Source organism: Oncorhynchus clarkii, chromosome 12 (assembly GCF_045791955.1).
Source record: "Oncorhynchus clarkii lewisi isolate Uvic-CL-2024 chromosome 12, UVic_Ocla_1.0, whole genome shotgun sequence".
NCBI classification, from domain to species: Eukaryota; Metazoa; Chordata; class Actinopteri; order Salmoniformes; family Salmonidae; genus Oncorhynchus; species Oncorhynchus clarkii.
In genome coordinates this window covers 29530621-29552317 of record NC_092158.1, presented here as the reverse complement: position 1 = coordinate 29552317, position 21697 = coordinate 29530621, and the positions used below count along the sequence as shown (strand labels likewise).

The 21697-nt window shown below is 43.4% G+C and overlaps 1 protein-coding gene across 1 annotated transcript; it reads right to left on the bottom strand.

The window, feature by feature from the left end:
• Positions 1–1345: 1345 nt before the first annotated feature.
• LOC139423007 (ependymin-2) lies at positions 1346–3477 on the bottom strand. The gene is made up of 6 exons (XM_071174554.1): positions 3326–3477; positions 3094–3125; positions 2687–2827; positions 2315–2501; positions 2051–2135; positions 1346–1846 (listed from the first exon to the last, which is right to left on the bottom strand). The coding sequence occupies exons 1-6, from the start codon at positions 3411–3413 to the stop codon at positions 1714–1716; spliced, it is 666 nt and encodes a 221-aa protein (XP_071030655.1). The 5' UTR covers positions 3414–3477; the 3' UTR covers positions 1346–1713.
• Between the last annotated feature and the right edge of the window lie 18220 nt (positions 3478–21697).

Below are 21697 nucleotides of genomic sequence, written 5' to 3'. Positions count from 1 at the left end.
ATAAGAAGTGTAAAAGACTATCGAGATGGTATTCAATAAACAAGTTGTTACATCTAACATGTCCAAATGCATGATTCAAGATATTCTGATATGCAACCTAATCCAGTGGTTGTCAATCATTTTTGGTTGACAATTAGGCTATTGTTATATTTTACCGTCAAAATAAGGCTCCAGAATTTTCAGATGTTTTTGTTCAGCAGAGATGAATTTTCCTTCATCTTTATGTTGACTAATATGATATATAGCCTAATTCAATTGGTGCCAATTCACCACGGGGGAATTCAGATCCGAGGTAAGTGTGCGGAAATGTAACGTAATTCCCTTTTTATGCACAATTGGATACCACGAAATTGGGGAGAAAAAGGGGTAAAATAAAAAAGTATTGTTCATCCGAAAAGCAAGCCGATGTCCCAAGTTTTTACGCACATTAGGCCTATTTGCTATGAAGACTGCGAGGAACTAAGCTTTACTGTAGTTAATTAACAACAAGCATGTTCCTTATCTGAAAGTGCATTCAATGATGCCTGTTACTCATGGTCTAGACTTGCACGGATGGGCTAGCGGCAAAGGGGTGATCGACACGTGACCCACCTCAACGCTCACAGCCTATTATTATTTTACTGTCAATGGAAAAGCAGTGCCAGACTTGCCTAGGTCCACGGCCGTATATGCAATCAAGTCCACGCACTGAGTGATACAGAAAAAAAAGGAATGTTCTCTCCTCCAGGAATAAATGAGGTAGGCCTGATTCATAGCGTTGCTATGACAGTTTCATTTCATACATGGACTAGTCCCCCACTGCTGCAACTGCTGCCATGCAGTGGGCCCCATGTGGTGGTGCTGAAATGGGCCAGGAGGCCCAGGAGGAGGGTCCCAGTCAGTCACACTGTCCCAGCCCTGGCAGCTGCAGCACCAAGGACAGCAGTTGGCCTCATGCTCAGCAACTCACCCCAGCTAGGGTTCACGCTCTGTCTCCCTGCTTGTTTTGGGTTTAATGACTTCATTGCCTTTCAGGTATCACATCCCTCTCTGTTAACCATAAATAGTTTCAAAGTTATTTCAAACCCCATTTACAAAAGTGCAACAAGTGACCATGTCTGTGAAATACATTTTATGTAAACCTAACCCCAGAAATACTGACAGACAAAGACAGTGAGACTATTGTTCTGGATCAAAGGCATGACTAATTAATGAGACTAGAGTTTAGCCAATGTGGACTACAGGGGCTAGACGCTATGGTGCTGTAATTAGTTTCAGATAGAGATTAAGAGATATTCTTATGTATGTTTGATGAAGATGTTGAAGATGACTTGGGTAATTTAAAAAAATACATTTGGAGACTGGAAAAGATTTGGAGTTTTTATTCTTATTTGCCTATGCAGACCTCTTAGGCATTTGCAACTTAAAGTGACAGATTAATAGTGTAAGGTACAAACATTATATGCCCATCTATCCTGTTCAAACGTAGAGATTACATTAACATGACAACTTGAAATTAACTTTCCTTTTTACATCTGATCCGTCTTTTATGCAATGTCTTCAAAGGGGAATCAACAAAGAAAGTAAATTATAATACAGATCTTATCTAACAGAAGAGGAAAGATGGTAATAATAAAACACTCAAATGTAGTCATTAGAGTGAGAGAAACATCTAGGTGGATTAGCTTGCCAGGCTCTTGGTTGGTTGGGGCTGGAGGTCCTGGTGCCACTGTATCAGACAGTGTTGAAAATATTGAAGAAGTCATTCTTCTGGCCCTTTGGAGTCTCCTCCAGCTCCACAGCCTCACAGAAAGACGGCAGAGTGAACATTTCAGGGGCCTTCACCTCAGTGACCACTTCAGAATTGCTGTAAGAAAAAGGGAAATCACATGAAGATTTCGGGCATGCAAGAACCTACAACGTAAGCACAATCAGATATACAGTGCAGAACAAAATCTACAATCGTCAAATAAATCTAGTACTGTAATAGGGCAATATGGTAGCAGCATACTTTACATACATGTCAGTGACCTTACCACTGCTTTATGCAAGTTAAATGTATGTCACACACCTGAAGAGGAGTGTGATGGAGTCAGTTGAGTAGAAAGTACTGAGTGGTAGACATTCTCCCACAGTAGTTAACGCAGAATACTGGCCTGGAGATCAGATAGATAGACCGACAGACATTAGGACTGACATACACTGTATGTGAATGTTTTGATACACCTCAATAGCCTTGCTATGTAAACCAATATACAGTATATAAACCATCATGTATTACTTAATTAATGAAAATCACATTGACAGTCTGACTCCTAATGCGTATCATAATTACCCTTAGTCTCTGCCACAGATCCCATCCATATATTCACTTTGATGTTATCCTCCTGAACAGTGTCACTCCCCAAAAACAGCTCAACCTGATGGGCTGCACCAGCGGGGAGTTCCAGAGCGTGAGCATGAGAGTGCAGAGACATCTTCTTACAGGACTGGTTCTTCATGTCAATGTCATAGAAGACCCCCTGAGAGAGACGGTAGAGATGGAGGAAGACTCGGTTATGACGATGCTGTGCCATAACCATAGAAACAAGTGTGTTATACATGTATACTTTGATGTTATAAAGCAGCTATTCTGCATTACAATTGGGTTGGACTCAACTGAAATGTTGTCTTATAAGTGTGTATTTCTGTTAGTTCTCAGTGTTACCTCTTCAAACAGCATCAGGTAGTCCTCCAGATGCTCAGTCTTGTTGAGGTGCATCTCACTTTCAGTGAAACGTAGCTTCTTGTTCGTAGAGTCGTAGCTGTAATGTCCAGTTGCCTTGATTTCACCTCCTGTAAGGGCCATCTGTTTTATCAAGAGATGAAGAGCGAGAGGAAGATATAAAGAGAGAGATAGAGAGATGAGTATGACCCAATTCTGTACCTGCAAAAACATCAGTGGACTAAAAAAGGATTGCCTGAGCTGAGAGTCTGGTTTGGTTTTGAAATAATGGAAATATAACCACACGGTGCCCTTACATGAAACTGGACATTGTTAATGGATTAATGGGCAACCACAGTCAGGACCCCAGTCATATTAGATAATGGTTAATGGATTAATGGGCAACTCACCACAGTCAGGACCCCAGTCATATTAGGTGATGCTAAAAGACAAAAACGGCATTTAGGCAGATTTTAAAACTCAGAGATGTGTAGACATATAGGTATATTTGAAGTTAGAGACTGTCAAATCTATGAACCTTGACAATATTACAGAACCAGTCATACAAGTAACAGCAGTTTTCCACATAGTGCACAGCAAACATTAACTACTTCAAGTAGATATAAAGCAGATAATCCTTACTGCAGTGTTGTGGGCCATGGGACTCTGCCAGGGCGGTGGCACCCAGACACAGCCACATGGAGAGGGCAGCGAAGGCGAAGTCCTGCATCTTCTTTTGGAGGGAGACTGAGGTTAACACTCAAACTTACACAACTCAGAGAGGATGATCACGACTCCAAGCGGTTCCAGGAACTGTGACAGGATGGATGGACACTGGTCCTTTTATAGGGTCCAACCATGGGGTTAAACGGAACACCTCTATGGGTCCAACCCCCACAGTGTCTGTAACAATGGGAAGAATGTTTTGGAAAGAGACGAGGGGTGGTTTAAACTTGCTGACCTTTCCTTCCACGTGGACCCTGACAAACAACATCTGCATAAACAGGGACTTAAGGACAAGCCACATGGAGTCACTATGAAGTAATGGTCTGCCTTGCCATTGTGTGTCCTGTTCTGTCCTTGTGTTCCTTGTCTTGTCAGCATCTTGTGCTACAGTTGAAGTCGGAAGTTTACATACACTTAGGTTGGAGTCATTAAAACAGTTTTTTCAACCACTCCACAAATGTATTGTTAACAAACTATAGTTTTGGCAAGTCAGTTAGGACATCTACTTTGTGCATGACACAAGTCATTTTTCCAACAGCTGTTTACAGACAGATTATTTCACTTATAATTCACTGTATCACAATTCCAGTGGGTCAGAAGTTTACATACACTAAGGTGACTGCCTGTAAATAGCTTGGAAAATTCCAGAAAATGATGTCATGGCTTTATAAGCTTCTGATAGGCTAATTGACTTCATTTGAGTCAATTGGAGGTGTACCTGTGGATGTATTTCAAGGCCGACCTTCAAACTCAGTGTCTCTTTGCTTGACATCATAGGAAAATCAAAAGAAATCAGCCAAGACCTCAGAAAAAAATTGTAGACCACAAATCTGGTTTATCCTTGGGAGCAATTTCCTATGCCTGAAAGCACCACGTTCATCTGTACAAACAATGGTAAGCAAGTATAAACACCATGGGACCACGCAGCCGTCATACCGCTCAGGAAGGAGACGCATTCTGTCTCCTAGAGATGAACGTGCTTTGGTGCAAAAAGTACAAATCCATCCCGATACAACAGCAAAGGACCTTGTGAAGATGCTGGAGGAAACAGGTACAAAAGTATCCATATCCACAATAAAATAAGTCCTATATCGACATAAGCTGAAAGGCCGTCTAGCAAGGAAGAAGCCACTGCTCCAAAACTGCCATAAAAAAGCCAGACTACGGTTTGCAACTGCACATGGGGACAAAGATCGTACTGGCGAAATGTCAAATGGTCTGATGAAACAAAAATAGAACTGTTGGGCCATAATGACCATCGTTATGTTTGGAGGAAAAAGGGGGAGGCTTGCAAGCCGAAGAACACCATCCCAACCGTGAAGCACGGGGGTGGCAGCATCATGTTGTGGGCGTGCTTTGCTGCAGGAGGGACTGGTGCACTTCACAAAATAGATGGCATCATGAGGCAGGATATTTACAGGGATATATTGAGGCAGCATCTCAAGTCATCAGTCAGAAAGTTAAAACTTGGTCGTAAATGGGTCTTCCAAATGGACAATGACCCCAAGCATACTTCCAAAGTTGTGGGCAAAATGGCTTAAGGACAACAAAGTCAATGTTTTGGAGTGGCCATCACAAAGCCCTGACCTTAATCCTAGAGAAGATTTGTGGGCAGAACTGAAAAAGCGTGTGCGAGCAAGGAAGCCTACAAACTTGACTCAGTTACACCAGCTCTGTCAGGAGGAATGGGCCAAATTTCACCCAACTTATTGTGGGAAGCTTGTGGATGGCTACCTGAAATGTTTGACCCAAGTTAAACAATTTAAAGGCAATGCTACCAAATACTAATTGAGTGTATGTAAACTTCTGACCCACTGGGAATGTGACAAAATAAATAAAAGCTGAAATAAATCACTCTCTCTACTATTATTCTGACATTTCACATTCTTAAAATAAGGTGGTGATCCTAACTGACCTAAGACATGGGATTTATACTAGGATTAAATGTATTTGGCTAAGGTGTATGTAAACTTCCAACTTCAACTGTATATTCTATGATTCCTTGGGTATGGTCCACCCAATTAGTTTGTAAGCCATGAGACAATATTCAGATAATAATTATACTGTATGAATGCTTACTGCTTGGTCATAAATGTACTTGTAGTGGACAGTAATATTTGACATGTGTATATACAGTATATATGATATTATAAATGCCTCACATGCGACTAGTAATAAATGTTTATCTGACTCCATGAAGATAATTCAAATATACAAGCAAGCATCATGCTTGACGTTGACTAGCAAGAATTCATCTGAGAATTGTCTACACCAAAGGTAGATATTTAATTAACTGTGTACAATGAATGGATTCACATACAAGGAATAAAGCTTAAGTTACAAAGCATTAACTTAAAGGACAAAGCATGAACAAAGTGATGCTTACTAGGCGGGAGGCCTACAAGCCTAGGAAATTGGAACTGATCATACAACCTTCCCCATTGGACAGGATACAGGATAGGAGAGAGAACAAAGGCATTTCATTCCATTTCTAACATCTGAAAGTGTAACCTTTCAACCCAAAACCAACCACCATTGACCAAACAAACGATACAAAGTTTACAGTATCCTAAACACTCCCGGCCCCAATCTCCACAGGGTGTCACAGCATTTAATGACTTGTGTGAGGGATGAGACCAGTGTAAATAAGACAGCCTACATACTTTATTTGATGGCTTCTCAACAATAAACTGTAATAGCGTAGAATATGGTGCACTTCCCAAACTAGAATATCTACTGTGTAAGATCTTCTAAAACTCTACCGAAAGTTTTATTCATGCCCTTACAGTATATTAATAGTGCTTCCTGTGCAGTTTATGTCTCTATGGCTGTGAAAGATCCAGCAATCCTCTGAAGAAATAAGGGGGAGTCCAATCCAAACACTGAAAGCCCTGGTCAAATGAGGTCGGCTCACTGTCGTCCTGCTGTCTGTCCTCTGTTGCTCCACAGCAAACTCTATAAGATAAGAGATTTGTCTTTCCTTTGAGAGGATGAATATGATCACATTGCTGAAGAGGTTACATTCCACTATATCTTCAACTTAAAGGTATGTTTTGAAAAAGTTGTCATGCCTACTCCTGCTCCCTCCCTCTGGCACTCGAACCCATATTGCGCACACCTGACAACCATCATTGCGCACACCTGCTCCCTATTCGCACACCTGCTCCCTTAAGCACACCTGGACTTTATCACCACCCTGATTACTCACTTCATATAGCCCTCACCAACCTCAGTCATCAGGCAGTATTGGTTCTGTTTTCATGTCCAGATGCTTTTCTTGTTTTGTAACACGCTTGTTATTATTAAACTCACCATCTGCATCCTGACTCGTTGTTACAAAATACTGCCTCAAATTATGGAAGCAGCAGATTACACCATGGTCAAGGAACAGGGTCATCTTCTCCACCAACACCACGACCAGCTGGCTCTACTGGGTACGACCATAAAGGAGGTCCTCCACGTTCTCAACCGACTCGACACCAGCAGCGAGGTTCTCCATACCTCTGATGGATGGCCTCCTACCACGGGTCGTCAGTGAGCCAGTCCCCCAGCCTACCCAGCCGTCCTCCCAGGTCCGTGATGCCCAACTGTCCCTTCCGAAGAAGTATGATGGTACTCTATCAAAATGTCATAGCTTCCTACTCCAGTGTTCCCTCTATTTCACCTCTCAGACAGGAGCCCCCACCACCGAGAGGTCCAAGGTTGCCACGGTCGTTTCCCTGCTGACCGGACAGGCGTTGGGGTGGGCTACAGACATCTGGGAGAGAGGAGGAGCTGGGTTCCTACCAGAGGTTCATGGCTCTGTACAAGGTGGTTTTTGACCATCTTCCAGAGGTCAGAGAGGGAGGTGAGCGACTTTTCCAATTCCACCAAGGTGCCCAGACCGCTGCGGAGTACGCCCTCGCCATTCGGACTGTGGCAGCCTCCAGCGGATGGCATGAACCGGCACTCCACACTCTATTCTGCAGTGGACTGCATGAAGAGGACCAGATGGAGTTGGCATGTCGGGATGACAACATATCCTTGGACGCTCTCATCGCGATGGCCATCTGTCTGGATAACCTTCTTCGGGCGCGTCGGTGTCCACCTCACCACTCACCTCCCTCCTTTGGCTGTCCTGAGGCAGAGCCTGAACCCAAGGAGGTAGGGGATACACACCTCCCATCCTACACAATTACTCACGTCACAGCACCACTTACCCTCACCATGGGACCCAAGCACCAGGAAAGCCTTCCCTTCTTCATCACCGCACCCGTACACAAAGTCATGTTCGGCCTACCGTGGCTCCAACTTCATAACCCCACCATCTCCTGATCAAAGATGAGAATCACCGCCTGGGGACCAGGATGCCGGAGGACCTGCTTTCCTACACCCTGTTTTTCTACCCCTATCAAGTGGTCCTCCTGTATGATTTGCCCGGTGTTTTGGGAGGTAGCTGTGGACATCTGCCAGGCTCTGGAGGGAACCCGCTTCTGTCCTCGAGTGCGTCTACATCCCCACTGGGTGAGAGATTGGCTGTTGACCTGGGCACACACATCCCTCGCCGCTGGACACCCAGGTATCACCAGCACCATCTAATCCCTCTCCGATAAATACTGGTGGCCCACCTTGGCGCAGGACTTTGCCCACTATGTCAACTCATGTTTGGCATGTATTCAATCCAAATATCCCCGGCACTCTCCAGCAGGTAAACTACTTCCCCTTCCCGTGCCTCAGAGGTCTTGGTAACGGATCTCCCCCTTTTTGATGGTTTTACCACTATTCTGATTGTTGTTGACATTCTCCAAATCTTGCCATTTTATCCCGCTCTCTGGTCTACCTACCGCTCTCCAGGTTGCTGAGGCACTATTCCAGCAGGTCCTCTGGCACTATGGCCTTCCGGAGAATATTGTTTCTGACCGTGGTCTCTAATTCACTTTGCAGGTCTGGAAAACTTTTATGGAGAAGCTGGGTGCCACGGTCAGCCTCACATCTGAGTCACTGCCAGGTCCGGCAGGTGGAGTGAGCCCAGTTCCTTCCCTGGGCGGTATGTGCCCAGAACTCCGTCACTCCTCCACTGGACTGACTCCCTTCCAGTGCGTCCTGGGATATCAGCCAGCCCTGGCTCTGTGGACTCTGAGCCAGACCGAGGGCCCTAGCAGTTGACGAGTGTTTCCATTGTGCAGAGGTGTGGAATGCCGCCTACATGAGGCTCCATTTTGCCCTCTACTGTCAGAAGGATCAGGTGGACCGCCACTACTGTGAGGCTCCTGTGTTCCATCCTGGTGATCGCATCTGGCTCTCCACAAGGAACCTCCTGCTCCATCTGCCCTGCCGGAATCTGAGCCCCCGGTTTGTGGGGCCCTTCATGGTCCTCCGGAGGGTCAATGAGGTAACCCATCGTTTAGAACTCCCCACTAACTACTGGATCTCATCATCTTTTCCTTTTTCCCCTCAGTCCGGTGGTTCCTGGTTCCCTGGCTGATTCCGTCCCCCATGACACCCCTCCACCTCCCCTGGACATTGAGGGACACCCCGCCTATGCTATTAGGTCCCTCCTGAACTCCTGCCATTTTGGGGGTCGGATCCAGTAACTGGTGGACTGGGAGGGGTACGGCCCTGAGGAGCACTCTTGGGTCCCGTTGGTGGACATCCTGGAACCCAACATCATCTAGGATTTACATCCCCGCCGACCAACCCGCTCCTCGCGGCCGTCCTCCTTGCCGGCGTCTTTCTGCGGCTGTAACCGCATGTCAGGGTAGGGATTGTGCGCCCTCTCTCTGGTGCTTGACGTTGCCAGTCTACTAACCACCAGTCCTGGCAACCCATATTGTGCACGCCTGGCAACCATCATTGAGTACACCTGCTCCCCATCATTAAGTGCACCTGGAGTTCATCACCACCATGATTAATCTCCCTTCATATAGCCCTCACCAACCTCAGGCAGTATTGGTTTTGTTTTCATGTCCAGACTATAGGGAATAGGATGTCATTTGGGACAGAGCCCTACTGCTTGGCTAGGCTTAATGAGCCCAGGCAGGCAGGAGTAACATTCGCCTTGTATTTTCTTGTTTTGTAACTCTGTTTGTTATTATTAAACTCACCATCTGCACCTGCTTACTAACTCCCTGCGCCCTTACACACATGAAAACAAAAAATTCCCCCGGGAGTCGACAGAACATGAGTTGCAAGATTATGATATATCATTAACCCCTTTAACCTTGCCTGATCTTTTTTCCCTCTCAGATTTCTCTACATTGTTGCTGGCCGACAAAAGACAAAGACAAGATCTGCTGTGGTTGGAAAGAAGTACCCCAGAGTGGTCTAAAGTGTGCGTCTGTGTGTGAACAAGGGTCTTTAAGTTGTTGCTGATCAATTGCTTGTTTTTTTTCTCTAAACAAAAGTGCTGTTATGTTACCGTATCTACCTTGGTTCTGTTTTCATGTCCAGAAGCTTCTCTTGTTTTGTAACTCTGTGTAATGAATACTCAGGGAGAAAAAGGTGTAGATTCGAGCGCGGTAGGTGTTTTATTTCACCTTCGCAGAAGGCAGGAATCGTGGTCGCAGGCAAGGGTCATACACAGGTAGGCAAACAGGCAGGAATCAACTAGGACTGAAGGCCATAACTGGTTCTTACAAACGAGCTAGGAAAAGGATTAGAGTCAAAACAAACAATACCTCACAAAGGCACAAACAGAATGAACTGAACTAAGGAGCTGATGAGACCAGGTGAGTAACTAACACAGGTGAAATCAATGAACACAAATGAAAGACAGGGCTACGTTCAAGAACACAAAGAAACAGAACACAAGGCTGACTAAGAAAATAAATACAGAACCTTACACTCTGTTTGTTATTATTAAAGGCACCATCTGCACCTGCTTCCTGACTCACTGGGTCGTCGTTACAAAAGTGGTAAAATGGTGATATATTACCTTGATAAATACCACATTTCACTGCTCCACAGCTCAGTTTACAGAGCATGTTGACTGGTCTATAATCAGTGATCTGACATTCATGGACATCCACATTCTTCAGGATTCAAATCTGGATACACTGTAATAGACACAATCCAAACACTGTCATAGTTGAGTTGTTCCACTAAATTAGTGCCTTTTCATATTTTAAGTAATTGTGCACCAATATTGAATTTTAAGTCAGTTTATATTAAATGAAGTGCCCTTTAATATAGACCACATGGAGAATTTTCTTTATACGAATAAAGACTTGCTAAAGTGCCAAAATTAATCATTTGTACATGTCCCTCGGACTCTTCAGGTTTTCACCATGATTGTAAAGTCTTATTTTGTTGCTTGGACAAGGTCATTTCTGAAGATTATTTATTCAATATGATTAGTGATTCATTTTTGATTATTTTTTGCCATGTTAGAGTTTTTTTTGTGGTGGAAAACTGAGTTGGTTGAGCGTAACACCCCAACCCGTTTACCCATAAACAGGCTAGAAATTATTTAACAATTGCATTTTTGGGGGTGACGCTTGCAAGCTTTCATTTCCCATGTCACAAGGGGACTTATGGCTGATTTAACATGCAATCTACAACCCTGTTACATTATTTGGCACTTAATAGGCAGTATTTCATTTATCTCACCTCTCTAGATGGGAAAACATGTTCAACTTCCTAAAAAAAATGTGCTTTTCATGACAACGTTAAAATTAGGTGCAATCTGTCACGTCCTGACCTTAGTTCCTTTTTTATGTCTCTATATTTGGTTTGGTCACGGCGTGAGTTGGGGTGGGCATTTTATGTTTTTGTTCTATGTTTTGTATTTCTGTGTTTGACCTGGTATGGTTCCCAATCAGAGGCAGCTGTCAATCGTTGTCTCTGATTGAGAACCATACTTTGGTAGCCTGTTCTCACCTGTGTTTGTGGGTAGTTGTTTTCTGTTTTGTGTGTCTTCACCTTACAGAACTGTTTCGTTCACTCTCTCTCTCTTTGTTGTTTTTTGGTTACTGCAGTGTTCAGTTTATTTATTCAAATTAACATGGACACTTACCACGCTGCATTTTGGTCTGATCCTTACTATTCCTCATCCGAGGAGGACAACGATCGTTACACAAGCAAATGTTTTCTTTCACCAAGTTACACATCAAAAGGCACCAAATTGGCGGACTGGGCCAGTCCAAAATAAAATAATAATTACTAACTGGGCCAGTCCGCCAATTTGGTTAGTAATTACACCTTTATTTAACCAGGTAGGCAAGTTGAGAACACATTCTCATTTACAACTGCGACCTGGCCAAGATAAAAAGCAGTTTGACACATACAACAACACAGAGTTACACATGGAATAAACAAACATACAGTCAATAATACAGTAGAAAAAAAGTATATTTACAGTGTGTGCAAATGAGGTAAGATAAGGGAGGTAAGGCAATAAAATAGGCCATAGTGGCGAGGTAATTACAATATAGCAATTAAACACTGGAGTGATAGATGTGCAGAAGATGAATGTGCAAGTAAAGATACTGGAGTGCAAAGGAGAAAAATAAATAGATAAATACAGTATGGGGCTGAGGCAGTTGGATGGGCTATTTACAGATGGGCTATGTACAGGTGCAATGATCTGTGAGCTGCTCTGACAGCTGGTGCTTGAAGTTAGCGATGGAGATAAGAGTCTTCAGCTTCAGCAATTATTGCAGTTGGTTCCAGTCATTGGCAGCAGAGAACTGAAAGGAAAGGCGGCCAAAGGAGGAATTGGCTTTGTGGGTGACCTGTGAGATATACCTGCTGGAGCGCGAGCTGCGGGTGAGTGCTGCTATGGTTACCAGTGAACTGAGATAAGGCGGGGTTTTACCTAGCAAAGACTTGTAGATGACCTGGAGCCAGTGGGTTTGGCGACGAGTATGAAACGAGGGCCAGCCAACAAGAGGGTACAGGTCGCAGTGGTGGGTAGTATATGGGGCTTTGGTGACAAAACGGATGGCATTGTGATAGACTGCATCCAATTTGTTGAGTAGAGTGTTAGAGGCTATTTTGTAAATGACATCGCCAAAGTTTTACGAGGATACGTTTGGCAGCATGAGTGAAGGATGCTTTGTTGCAAAATAGGAAGCCGATTCTAGATTTCATTTGGGATTGGAGATGCTTAATGTGGGTAATATATGTACATACATAATATATGTACATACACATGTCCATCGAGAATCTGTGGAAAGAACTGAAAACTGCTGTTCACAAATGCTCTCCATCTAACCTCACTGAGCTCGAGCTGTTTTGCAAGGAGGAATGGGAAAAAATTTCAGTCTCTCGATGTGCAAAACTGATAGAGACATACCCCAAGCGACTTACAGCTGTAATCGCAGCAAAAGGTGGCGCTACAAAGTATTAACTTAAGGGGGCTGAATAATTTTGCACGCCCAATTTTTCAGTTTTTGATTTGTTAAAAAAGTTTGAAATATCCAATAAATGTCGTTCCACTTCATGATTGTGTCCCACTTGTTGTTGATTCTTCACAAAAAAATACAGTTTTATATCTTTATGTTTGAAGCCTGAAATGTGGCAAAAGGTCGCAAAGTTCAAGGGGGCCGAATACTTTCGCAAGGCACTGTACATTTGTGAAATACTAATGCAATATCTGAACAATACATTCTTAAACAGTTCTCAATTACTTGGTTGAAGCAGAATTTTCAGATCCCAGCACAAATCCAGGGGATATTTTGCCTAGAAGAGGGAACTTGTGTCCTACTAACTAACCCAGGTAATGTTGTTTTTCTTTCCTTTTATCTAGGACTTATTAAAGTGTTTGTTTGTTTTTACAATTTGTTACCTCCTGAAATACCTCAACTCACAGGTCAAGCTTTTGAGGTTCCCTTTGCTGTCGAACAGGATATCTCCGCTCCTCCTGAAATTCTGGTGGTGGGCCATGTTTGGGTGGAAGGTCAGGTTCAGGTAGAAGGCCAGGCTCTCTCTCCCATACATCCACCGTCAGGAGAATAGTCCTGGGGGTCATTATTGTTCTTGTTCTTTCGGCACGTCTCTGCTGGGGCGTTGGACCGTAGCAGATGATCCCCATGAACATTGACATGGCGATGACCAACTTGGACTTTGTAAGTCAAAGGTCCTCTGCGTTGCAAGATCACACCTGAGTTCCACAGGTGCTTGGGGTATCTGAAATCCCGTATCACCTTCTCTCCCTCTATGAATTATCTGGCAGTCTTTGAGTGTCTGTCATGAGCTTTCTTCTGCTGTAGCTGGTGCTTTGCCAAAGTGTTTGACAATTCTGCTTTCAACAATGTCAGGAGGGCACGTGGTTGGAGTTTCAGAAACAGTTCAGCTGGTGTACGTTCCGTTACTGTGCGTGGTGTTTTATGGCAAGTAAACAGGAAAAGGGGAAGCCTTTGGTGGGTTGGCACAGACTGAACCTCGAGTCTAGTCCAGGCCTTCTTAAAGGTTAGCACGGCTCTCTCTGCTGCTCTGTTTGATGCCGGATGGTGAGGTGGTGACAGGATGTGCCTTACTCCATTGTTATTGAGAAACATTTCTAAATTGTTCAATGTGAAAGGAGGGCCATTGTCCGAGACGAGCTCTTTGACTAGTCCAAAGGATGCGAACAGGTGTCTGAGAAGATTGATGGTCTTCTCAGCTGTGGTCAGTTGAGTAGGGAACACTTCAATCCACTTGGAATGGACATCGACATCAACAAGGAAATGTTGCTTGTCAATCTTGGCACAATCCACATGGATGCATCCCCATGGTGTTGCAGCCCAGGACCATGGATGAATAGGTGTAGTAGCAGGCTTATTGCGAACAGCTTCACAGGGCGAAAAGTGATCTACATGCTGCTGAATGTCCTGATCCAGTCCAGGCCACCACAGATAAGTCTCAGCTTCACCTCTGTGTCGTAGTGGTAAAGCCACTTGCTATTTGGCAGATGCTGTTTCTGAGTCTTGAACGCTTCTTGGCATTGTGGAGACCAATTCCACTATGCAAGTCTGTGAATGCCATTACATAAATGCAAACAAGTTTGCCACTAACTTTCTGTAATAGTTCAGGCGCAAGGTGCTCTTCAATGGTTGGTGCCGACAAGGATGTTGTCCATTGTGACGTAGAAGTCCGTCACTGGCCGCGGGCAGCATTTGGTTCTTTAACGCACGCATACATTCATCACTCCTCCCTGCTCCATTATCAGATAAGTTAACAATGTGGGTCGACACACAAGTAAACTTTTCTGTCTTAGTACATACATTTCACACTTATGTCAATGTTCATATTTAATACAAGCAATATGTATTTTACTTATCGATGTTATGGATGAGCGCGTTGTTTGTTTGTTCTGTTCCTCTCTCTCTCCATCTCTGTAGCTTCCGGGTATGCTGGATAAGGACCCGAGGAAAGGGAATTGGGCTGACTTTGTATTGCCTGTCCCAAATGGCTCATTATTGTAAATGGGCATATTAAAAGACACTGCCAGTAGTGATGTACTTTTGTAAATGTTATGTGGTGATATTGTTTAAAAAACATGTTGCAATGTATATACTTTAGTATGTTTAGTTAATGGAAAATGTAGGTTTGAGGTAATTGCTTAAATAATTGGTGTTAATTGTTCTGAGGGGAGGGGATAGCCCTTACAAAGGAGCCTCTCTTTCAGTTCATGGGGAGGCCATTTTGAATTGAGTTGTGAATGGGGCAGCATTGTTTATTTTTAATTTATTTTATTTTTTTAATTTTTAATTTTTTTTTTTTTGCTGTCCCATAAGGTATATGTTTGATGGCAGTACTGTTGTGTTTGTTCCGGAATCACCATGTAAATAAACACCCTTGCACAGAAGAACTTTTGTGGCTCCGCCATCTTTTTATTTTGATAGAGGTTATGTTTTCCAGTATAGCCTTCCTTGCCTACTCTATGTGACATATGGTGGCAGTGGTGGGATGGCGCATCGCAAATCAGTGAATTCCAACAGAGGTAAAGGATAGCATACAGGATTGCTTTCTCAGCAGCAGCATTAACTGTCAGAAAAGGTACCTGAAGTTGAACCGGGGTGGAATACCATGGAATCGTCTGGCACTGTGAAGAGACATGAGAGGTGTAGAATAAGTGGGAGGCCCCGGCCGCCGGTGAAACACCACTACTCTTATCGTTTTTGAAGCACACAACACGTTTTTGAAGCACACAACATTGTCTATCCATCCAAGATCTGATCCATTGCATGTTGGAACATCGCTGGAGCTGTCGAGATCCCATACGCCAAGCGATTGAATCTGAATAGCACCTTGTGTTTATTGATGGTCAGATACTGTTCTGACTCCGGATCCATCTTCAGTTGTTGGTAAGTGAAAGACAGGTCCAGATTACTGAAAACCTTCCCGCAAGCTAGAGTGGCAAACAGATCTTCAGCGTTTGGTAGTGGATTTTCCTCTGGTAGTATGCTGATTTACTGCAACCTTGAAGATTCCTCACATTCTGACGGTCTTGTCTTTCTTTGGGACTACAGCGATCGGAGCGGCCCAGTCGATACTCTCCAGTTTCATGATGCTGTTATTCTTCTGTAAGCACTCCAGTTCTTTCTCTACTGCTTCCTTAAGAGCATAGGAAACTGGACGTGTTTTGTGAAAGATAGGCTTGGTTCCTTCTTGCTCTCTGACTTTTGCTATGAAGTCTTGTATCTCGCCATATCCATCTTTGAAAAGTTATTTGTGCTTCTCCAGCATGTTAGTGAGTGTAGCCTGACTCACTGGTTTGTAATTTCTCAAACTGAAGATTTCTCCCCAGTTCAGCTTGATCTTCTGTAGCCAGTTTTTGCCTAGCAAAGCTGGTTTCTCTCCTTTAACAATGAGACGCAGGTAGCATTCACTCCTTCCCTCATAGCGGACTGTGTCATGACTGTCCAGTAAGAATTCAAATAGGTCAGATCAGCTTTGAAATAAATATCTTCAGCCAGACCCCCTCTCACCCGCAGATGGGAGAGAAGGGAGCTGGTGAGGGGTTGACAGCCCACACCCTGTTGTAAATCAAGGACAATAACTTTCAGCTACCTCCCTCTCGAAATTTACACAGGAATGTGCCTTTGTTTCACATACATTTTCCAGACAAAGCTCTAACACGTTAGCGAACACTGGAACAATATTTCCAACATAGAACGTGGAGAATTGTCAGAACTAACCCAAAGACCACTAATTATGTTTTGGGTGTTATTTTGTGATGTCATTAACATCCTGCATCTGCAAAAACCCTAGCCTTACTTATGATTCAGTACTACACAAATTGGCTTAATTATTTATTTACTAGCTAAGTAAATGGTAACACAGGATAAACATACACACTTAAAACAGGTCCCTAGCGAACTGACACAATATGGCAGCTTGTTACAAAAGAGATGGGGGGGGGGGGGGGGCAGATAAGGACAGAGATATAATACTTTGGTACATTTAGAAACTACTCTCACAGTAATCGTATACTTTGCATATATACCGCCGCCCGATTGGAGTAAGAAATCATGAGTGTATTTACATGGAAATGCCTTGTTTTTTTGTGTATTTATCCTAATGGAGCATTATTGGAAAGGGATTGGTTGGAGCTTTCCACGGCACGATTGTAAGGCTCTGATTGACCAAAAGGGGTCCCCACCCGTCTTCTACTGTTGCTCTCCTCTGCCTTTGCCCGGCATCCGGCGACCCTTTGTGCAGTCCTGAACAGAACTACAAAGCTCGCTCTACTTCCACTCGCTCTGGAAGAGGATTCTTTGAAGATAGGCTAGCCAGCCGTGTTGATGGTTCTCAGTGGGGTGATGAGAATAGTGTACTACGGTGATTTGAGAAGAGTAGGAGAATGGTCCTACTTAACTTTTCTAGATACTTTACTTAGGACAGCTAATCAGCTGTACCAGTGATTGTCTAGGGGGTGACTTCATCGTCTCTACCTCGTGTTGAGATTTCGGAGTTCGAACAACTTTGGACGTGAGCTGCAGCTACATGCCTCTCTGGTCTGATATGTTCATTCTTAACCCATCGTTTTATACAGTTCGTTCAGAAAGGCCTGTTCGTGAGGCTGACACGCTCTCTGACCTCATTCAAGGGGGCGGTGACTACTTACTTGTACAAAGTTAAAGAAACAATTTCCTCTTATAGTTTGTAAAATCACATCCTTCTCTTAACAAAAACACTTCAATAAATGTTCATATTTAATGCACAATGCATTGGATGGACACTTCACACACATAGTGTGTATACTTTTCAAGTTATAGTATTTTCTTTATAACATCATTAAGACTGTTCAGAATGATGATATGATACGAGGTTAGGATTAATAAGTTGACTGTTTATGGATGTGATAGGTAAAGACCCTTTAGAGTTTATTTCGGGAGATGGTAACTCTTTAGAGACGCTCTCGTGGTGCCCCAAATCCTAATGAGTTAATTGTTACATGATGAATTTAATCTGGTGACAATTGAACATAGTTAGTTGATTAGATGAATAACAGTTTCAGAGGAAATAAAGTATTAAAGTCACGACAACTGGTACCTGGATCTGCCCTAACACGGGAATAGTGTCACCAGTGTATGATGAAAGGCGGATGGATGCTGGCTGAAGAGGGCACTCTATCAGTTTTTCTTTGTAGATTCTCTCTGGAACAAAAGATACAGATGCTCGGTGTTCAGCTGCATTTTTCTGGCTTTCCAGCTAACCCCATGCTGAGATAGATTCCATATTTTTGTTCTTGAGCTGTGTACACTGTGAACAGTTACAATACTGTTTCAGATGTACCTTCCTCTTCTTGTGCTGTGTCTGACACTGTGCACTCTTGCTGTGAGTTTTGGAGCTTTACATACTCTCTGTAAATGCCCAAAATGTCCAAAATTGTATCACTTTTTATTTTGGAATCGATATGCACTGTGCTGATGTTAATCTCCCCCACATCTGTACCAACTTGGCTTAAACTTTTGTGATATGGGCTGCTGTGTTCTTGTGTTGCCTTGAGGATGGGACTGAGAAAAGTGTGACTTATGTGAGCATTTTGCTTCACGTCTGTCACTGTCACCTTGTGAACTCCTTTCTGATTATCTGTATGTCCTGATAGGTCAATACTATCCCTGTGGGCAAGCTCAAGTCCAAGTGCGATATCACAGGCTTTCTTGAAAGTAAAGTCCTTCACCGACAGAAGCCATCTGTGATATGCTTCACCTGTGAGACTACAGACAAACTTGTCTTGGAGAGCGTCATCAAGAAATTGTACAAACTCACATATACTTGCCAGCTGACTCTGGAAAAGTTGGTAGAATCTGAAGGTCAACTCCACTGCTTCTATTGGTTCAATGAGACCTTCCAGCAATCCATACTCAGTTGGACCCAAACACTGAGAAATACATCTGCTTTCTTTTCATCTTTAATTTCATTTGCAACCAGCCAACGCTCAAAACACTCTAAATAGGAATCAAAATCCTCTTTTGTAGCCTCAAACTCTGGTACTCGACCAATGGTTGCCATTTTCACAGTTAATTGTTCAGTTTCCACATTCCTTGTATTCCTTCATTTTCAGAAATGTCATCTAATTCTTCACTTTCTCCATTTCAGAAGTTTCTGAAATGTTTTCATTATCTGCGCTCATTTGTAATAATGTGCACACTGTGTTACGTTTCATCTTTATTTTTTTTACACTATTTCTCCACTGAGAGAGTCTATTTTCAATGGGTTCAATGACAGTTCCTATGGTCACCAGCAGAGGGTAGTGTCGCTATTCTGGACTCCCATAGGCTTGCTATTTGGCAGCTCTTGAACACTGTTCCTGCTAGCAGTGCTTAGCATAAGCAGTCATCTACTGTAGGAAACAATGGACTTACAATGGATTTACATCATTATATTGAGTTTAATTACTCACGCAACATTCTTCCCATCAAGCAATGTCCGTTTAAGAAGCTTAATCAGCTGATCGCCACTAATATTTGTGTTGTGGAGAAAATTACCAGGCAGGAGACGGGAGTACAGTTTAGTGCTGTTTAGTAAAAACATCTTATGCCCTACATTAGTAGCATGTGCACTTCCTATTAGGTGTCATAACATAACAGTGCCGTAATACATTACAGCTTAGTAACAGCATAGTAACTAATATAGGCAGACACAGTACCAGTTAAAAGTTTGGACACACTGACTTATTCAAGGTCTTTACTTTTAAAATATTTTCTACATTGTAGAATAATAGTGAAGACATCAAAACTATGAAATAACTCATGGAATTATGTAGTAACCAAAAAAGTGTTAAACAAATCAAAATGTATATTTTATTTGAGATTCTTCAAAGTAGCCACCCTTTTCCTTGATGACAACTTTGCACACTCTTGGCATTCTCACAACCAGCATCACGAGGTAGACACCTGGAATGCATTCCAATTAACAGGTGTTCCTTAAAAGTTCATGTGTGGAATTTAAGTTTGTTTGGACCTCCTGAGTGGCGTAGTGGTCTAAGGCACTGCATCACAGTGATAGCGGTGCCACTAGAGATTCTGGGTTCGAGTCCAGGTTCTGTCGCAGCCGGCCGCAACCGGGAGACCAATGCGGCGATGCACAATTGGCCATTGTCGCCCGGGTTAGGGGAGAGGTTTGGCCGGCAGGGGTATCCTTCTCCCATCGCGCACTAGCGACTCCTGTGGCGGGCTGGGCGCAGTGATACGTTGATGTATGGTGTTTCCTCCAACACATTGGAGAGGCTGGCTTCTGGTTTAAATGGGCATTGTGTCAAGAAGCAGTGCGGCTTGGTTGGGTTGTGTTTCAGAGGACGCACGGCTCTCGACCCTCGCCTCTCCCAAGTCCATACTGGAGTTGCAATGATGAGACAAGACTGTAACTACCAATTGGATACCATGAAAAAGGAAGAAAATAAAAGTTAATGCGTTTGATCCTATCAGCTGTCTTGTTCAACTAACAGACAGATCTCAACAGGAGACTGGACCATGAAGACTCAGGCCTTCATGGTCCAATTGCTGCAAAGAAACCACTACTAAAGGACACCAATAAGAAGTAGAGACTTGCTTGGGCCAAGAAACACGAGCAATGGACATTAGACCAGTGGAAATCTGTCCTTTGGTCTGACGAGTCCAAATTTGAGATTTTTGGTTCCAACAGCCGTATCTTTGTGAGACGCAGAGTATGTATGCAGATGACCTCTGCATGTGTGGTTCCCACCGTGAAGCATGGTGGAGGAGGTGTGATGATGTGGGGGTGCTTTGCTGGTGACACTGTCTGTGATTTATTTAGAATTCAAGGCACACTTAACCAGCATGGCTACCACAGCCTTCTGCAGTGATACGCCATCGCATCTGGTTTGGGCTTAGTGGGACGATCATTGTCTTTTCAACAGGACAATGAACCAAAACACACCTCCAGGCTGTGTAAGGGCAATTTGACCAAGGAGAGTGACCCCTCCTGTCTCAGCCTCCAGTATTTATGCTGCAGTAGTTTGTCGGGGGGCTAGGGTCAGTTTGTTATATCTGGAGTACTTCTCCTGTCCTATTCGGTGTCCTGTGTGAATTTAAGTGTGCTTTCTCTAATTCTCTCTTTCTCTCTTTCTTTCTCTCTCTCGGAGGACCTGAGCCCTAGGACCATGCCCCAGGACTACCTGACATGATGACTCCTTGCTGTCCCCAGTCCACCTGGCCGTGCTGCTGCTCCAGTTTCAACTGTTCTGCCTTATTATTATTGGACCATGCTGGTCATTTATGAACATTTGAACATCTTGGCCATGTTCTGTTATAATCTCCACCCGGCACAGCCAGAAGAGGACTGGCCACCCCACATAGCCTGGTTCCTCTCCAGGTTTCTTCCTAGGTTTTGGCCTTTCTTGGGAGTTTTTCCTAGCCACCGTGCTTCTACACTTGCATTGCTTGCTGTTTGGGGTTTTAGGCTGGGTTTCTGTACAGCACTTTGAGATATCAGCTGATGTACGAAGGGCTATATAAATACATTTGATTTGATTTGATGGAGTGCTGTATCAAATGACCTGGCCTCCACAATCACCCGTCCTCAACCCTATTGAGATGGTTAATTGAAATGCATTCATGAAGCTGGTTGAGAGTGTGCAAAGCTGTCATCAAGGCAAAAGGTGGCTCAAATATAAAATATTTTGATTTGTTAAACATATGTGTTATTTCATAGTTTTGATGTCTTCACTATTATTCTATAATGTAGAAAATTGTACAAATAAAGAAAATCCTTGAATGAGTAGGTGTGTCCAAACTTTTGACTGGTACTATAGATCACCGATACTACAGGTTTGAGTACGCAATCACACTGAATATTGACAGTATTATTTTTTATTGTCTTTAGGGCTTCTCCAGTGCAAATAATATGGCAGGATACAGA

Excerpts from the sequence above, each read along its gene's own strand:
- LOC139423007 (XM_071174554.1), bottom strand. The coding sequence starts at position 3,413 with ATGCAGGACTTCGCCTTCGCTGCCCTCTCCATGTGGCTGTGTCTGGGT. Across the intron at positions 2,502-2,686 it reads ACCTGATGCTGTTTGAAGAG|GGGGTCTTCTATGACATTGA; the intron begins GTAACACTGAGA and ends CGTCTCTCTCAG. Across the intron at positions 2,136-2,314 it reads ATCTGTGGCAGAGACTAAGG|GCCAGTATTCTGCGTTAACT; the intron begins GTAATTATGATA and ends TCTGATCTCCAG.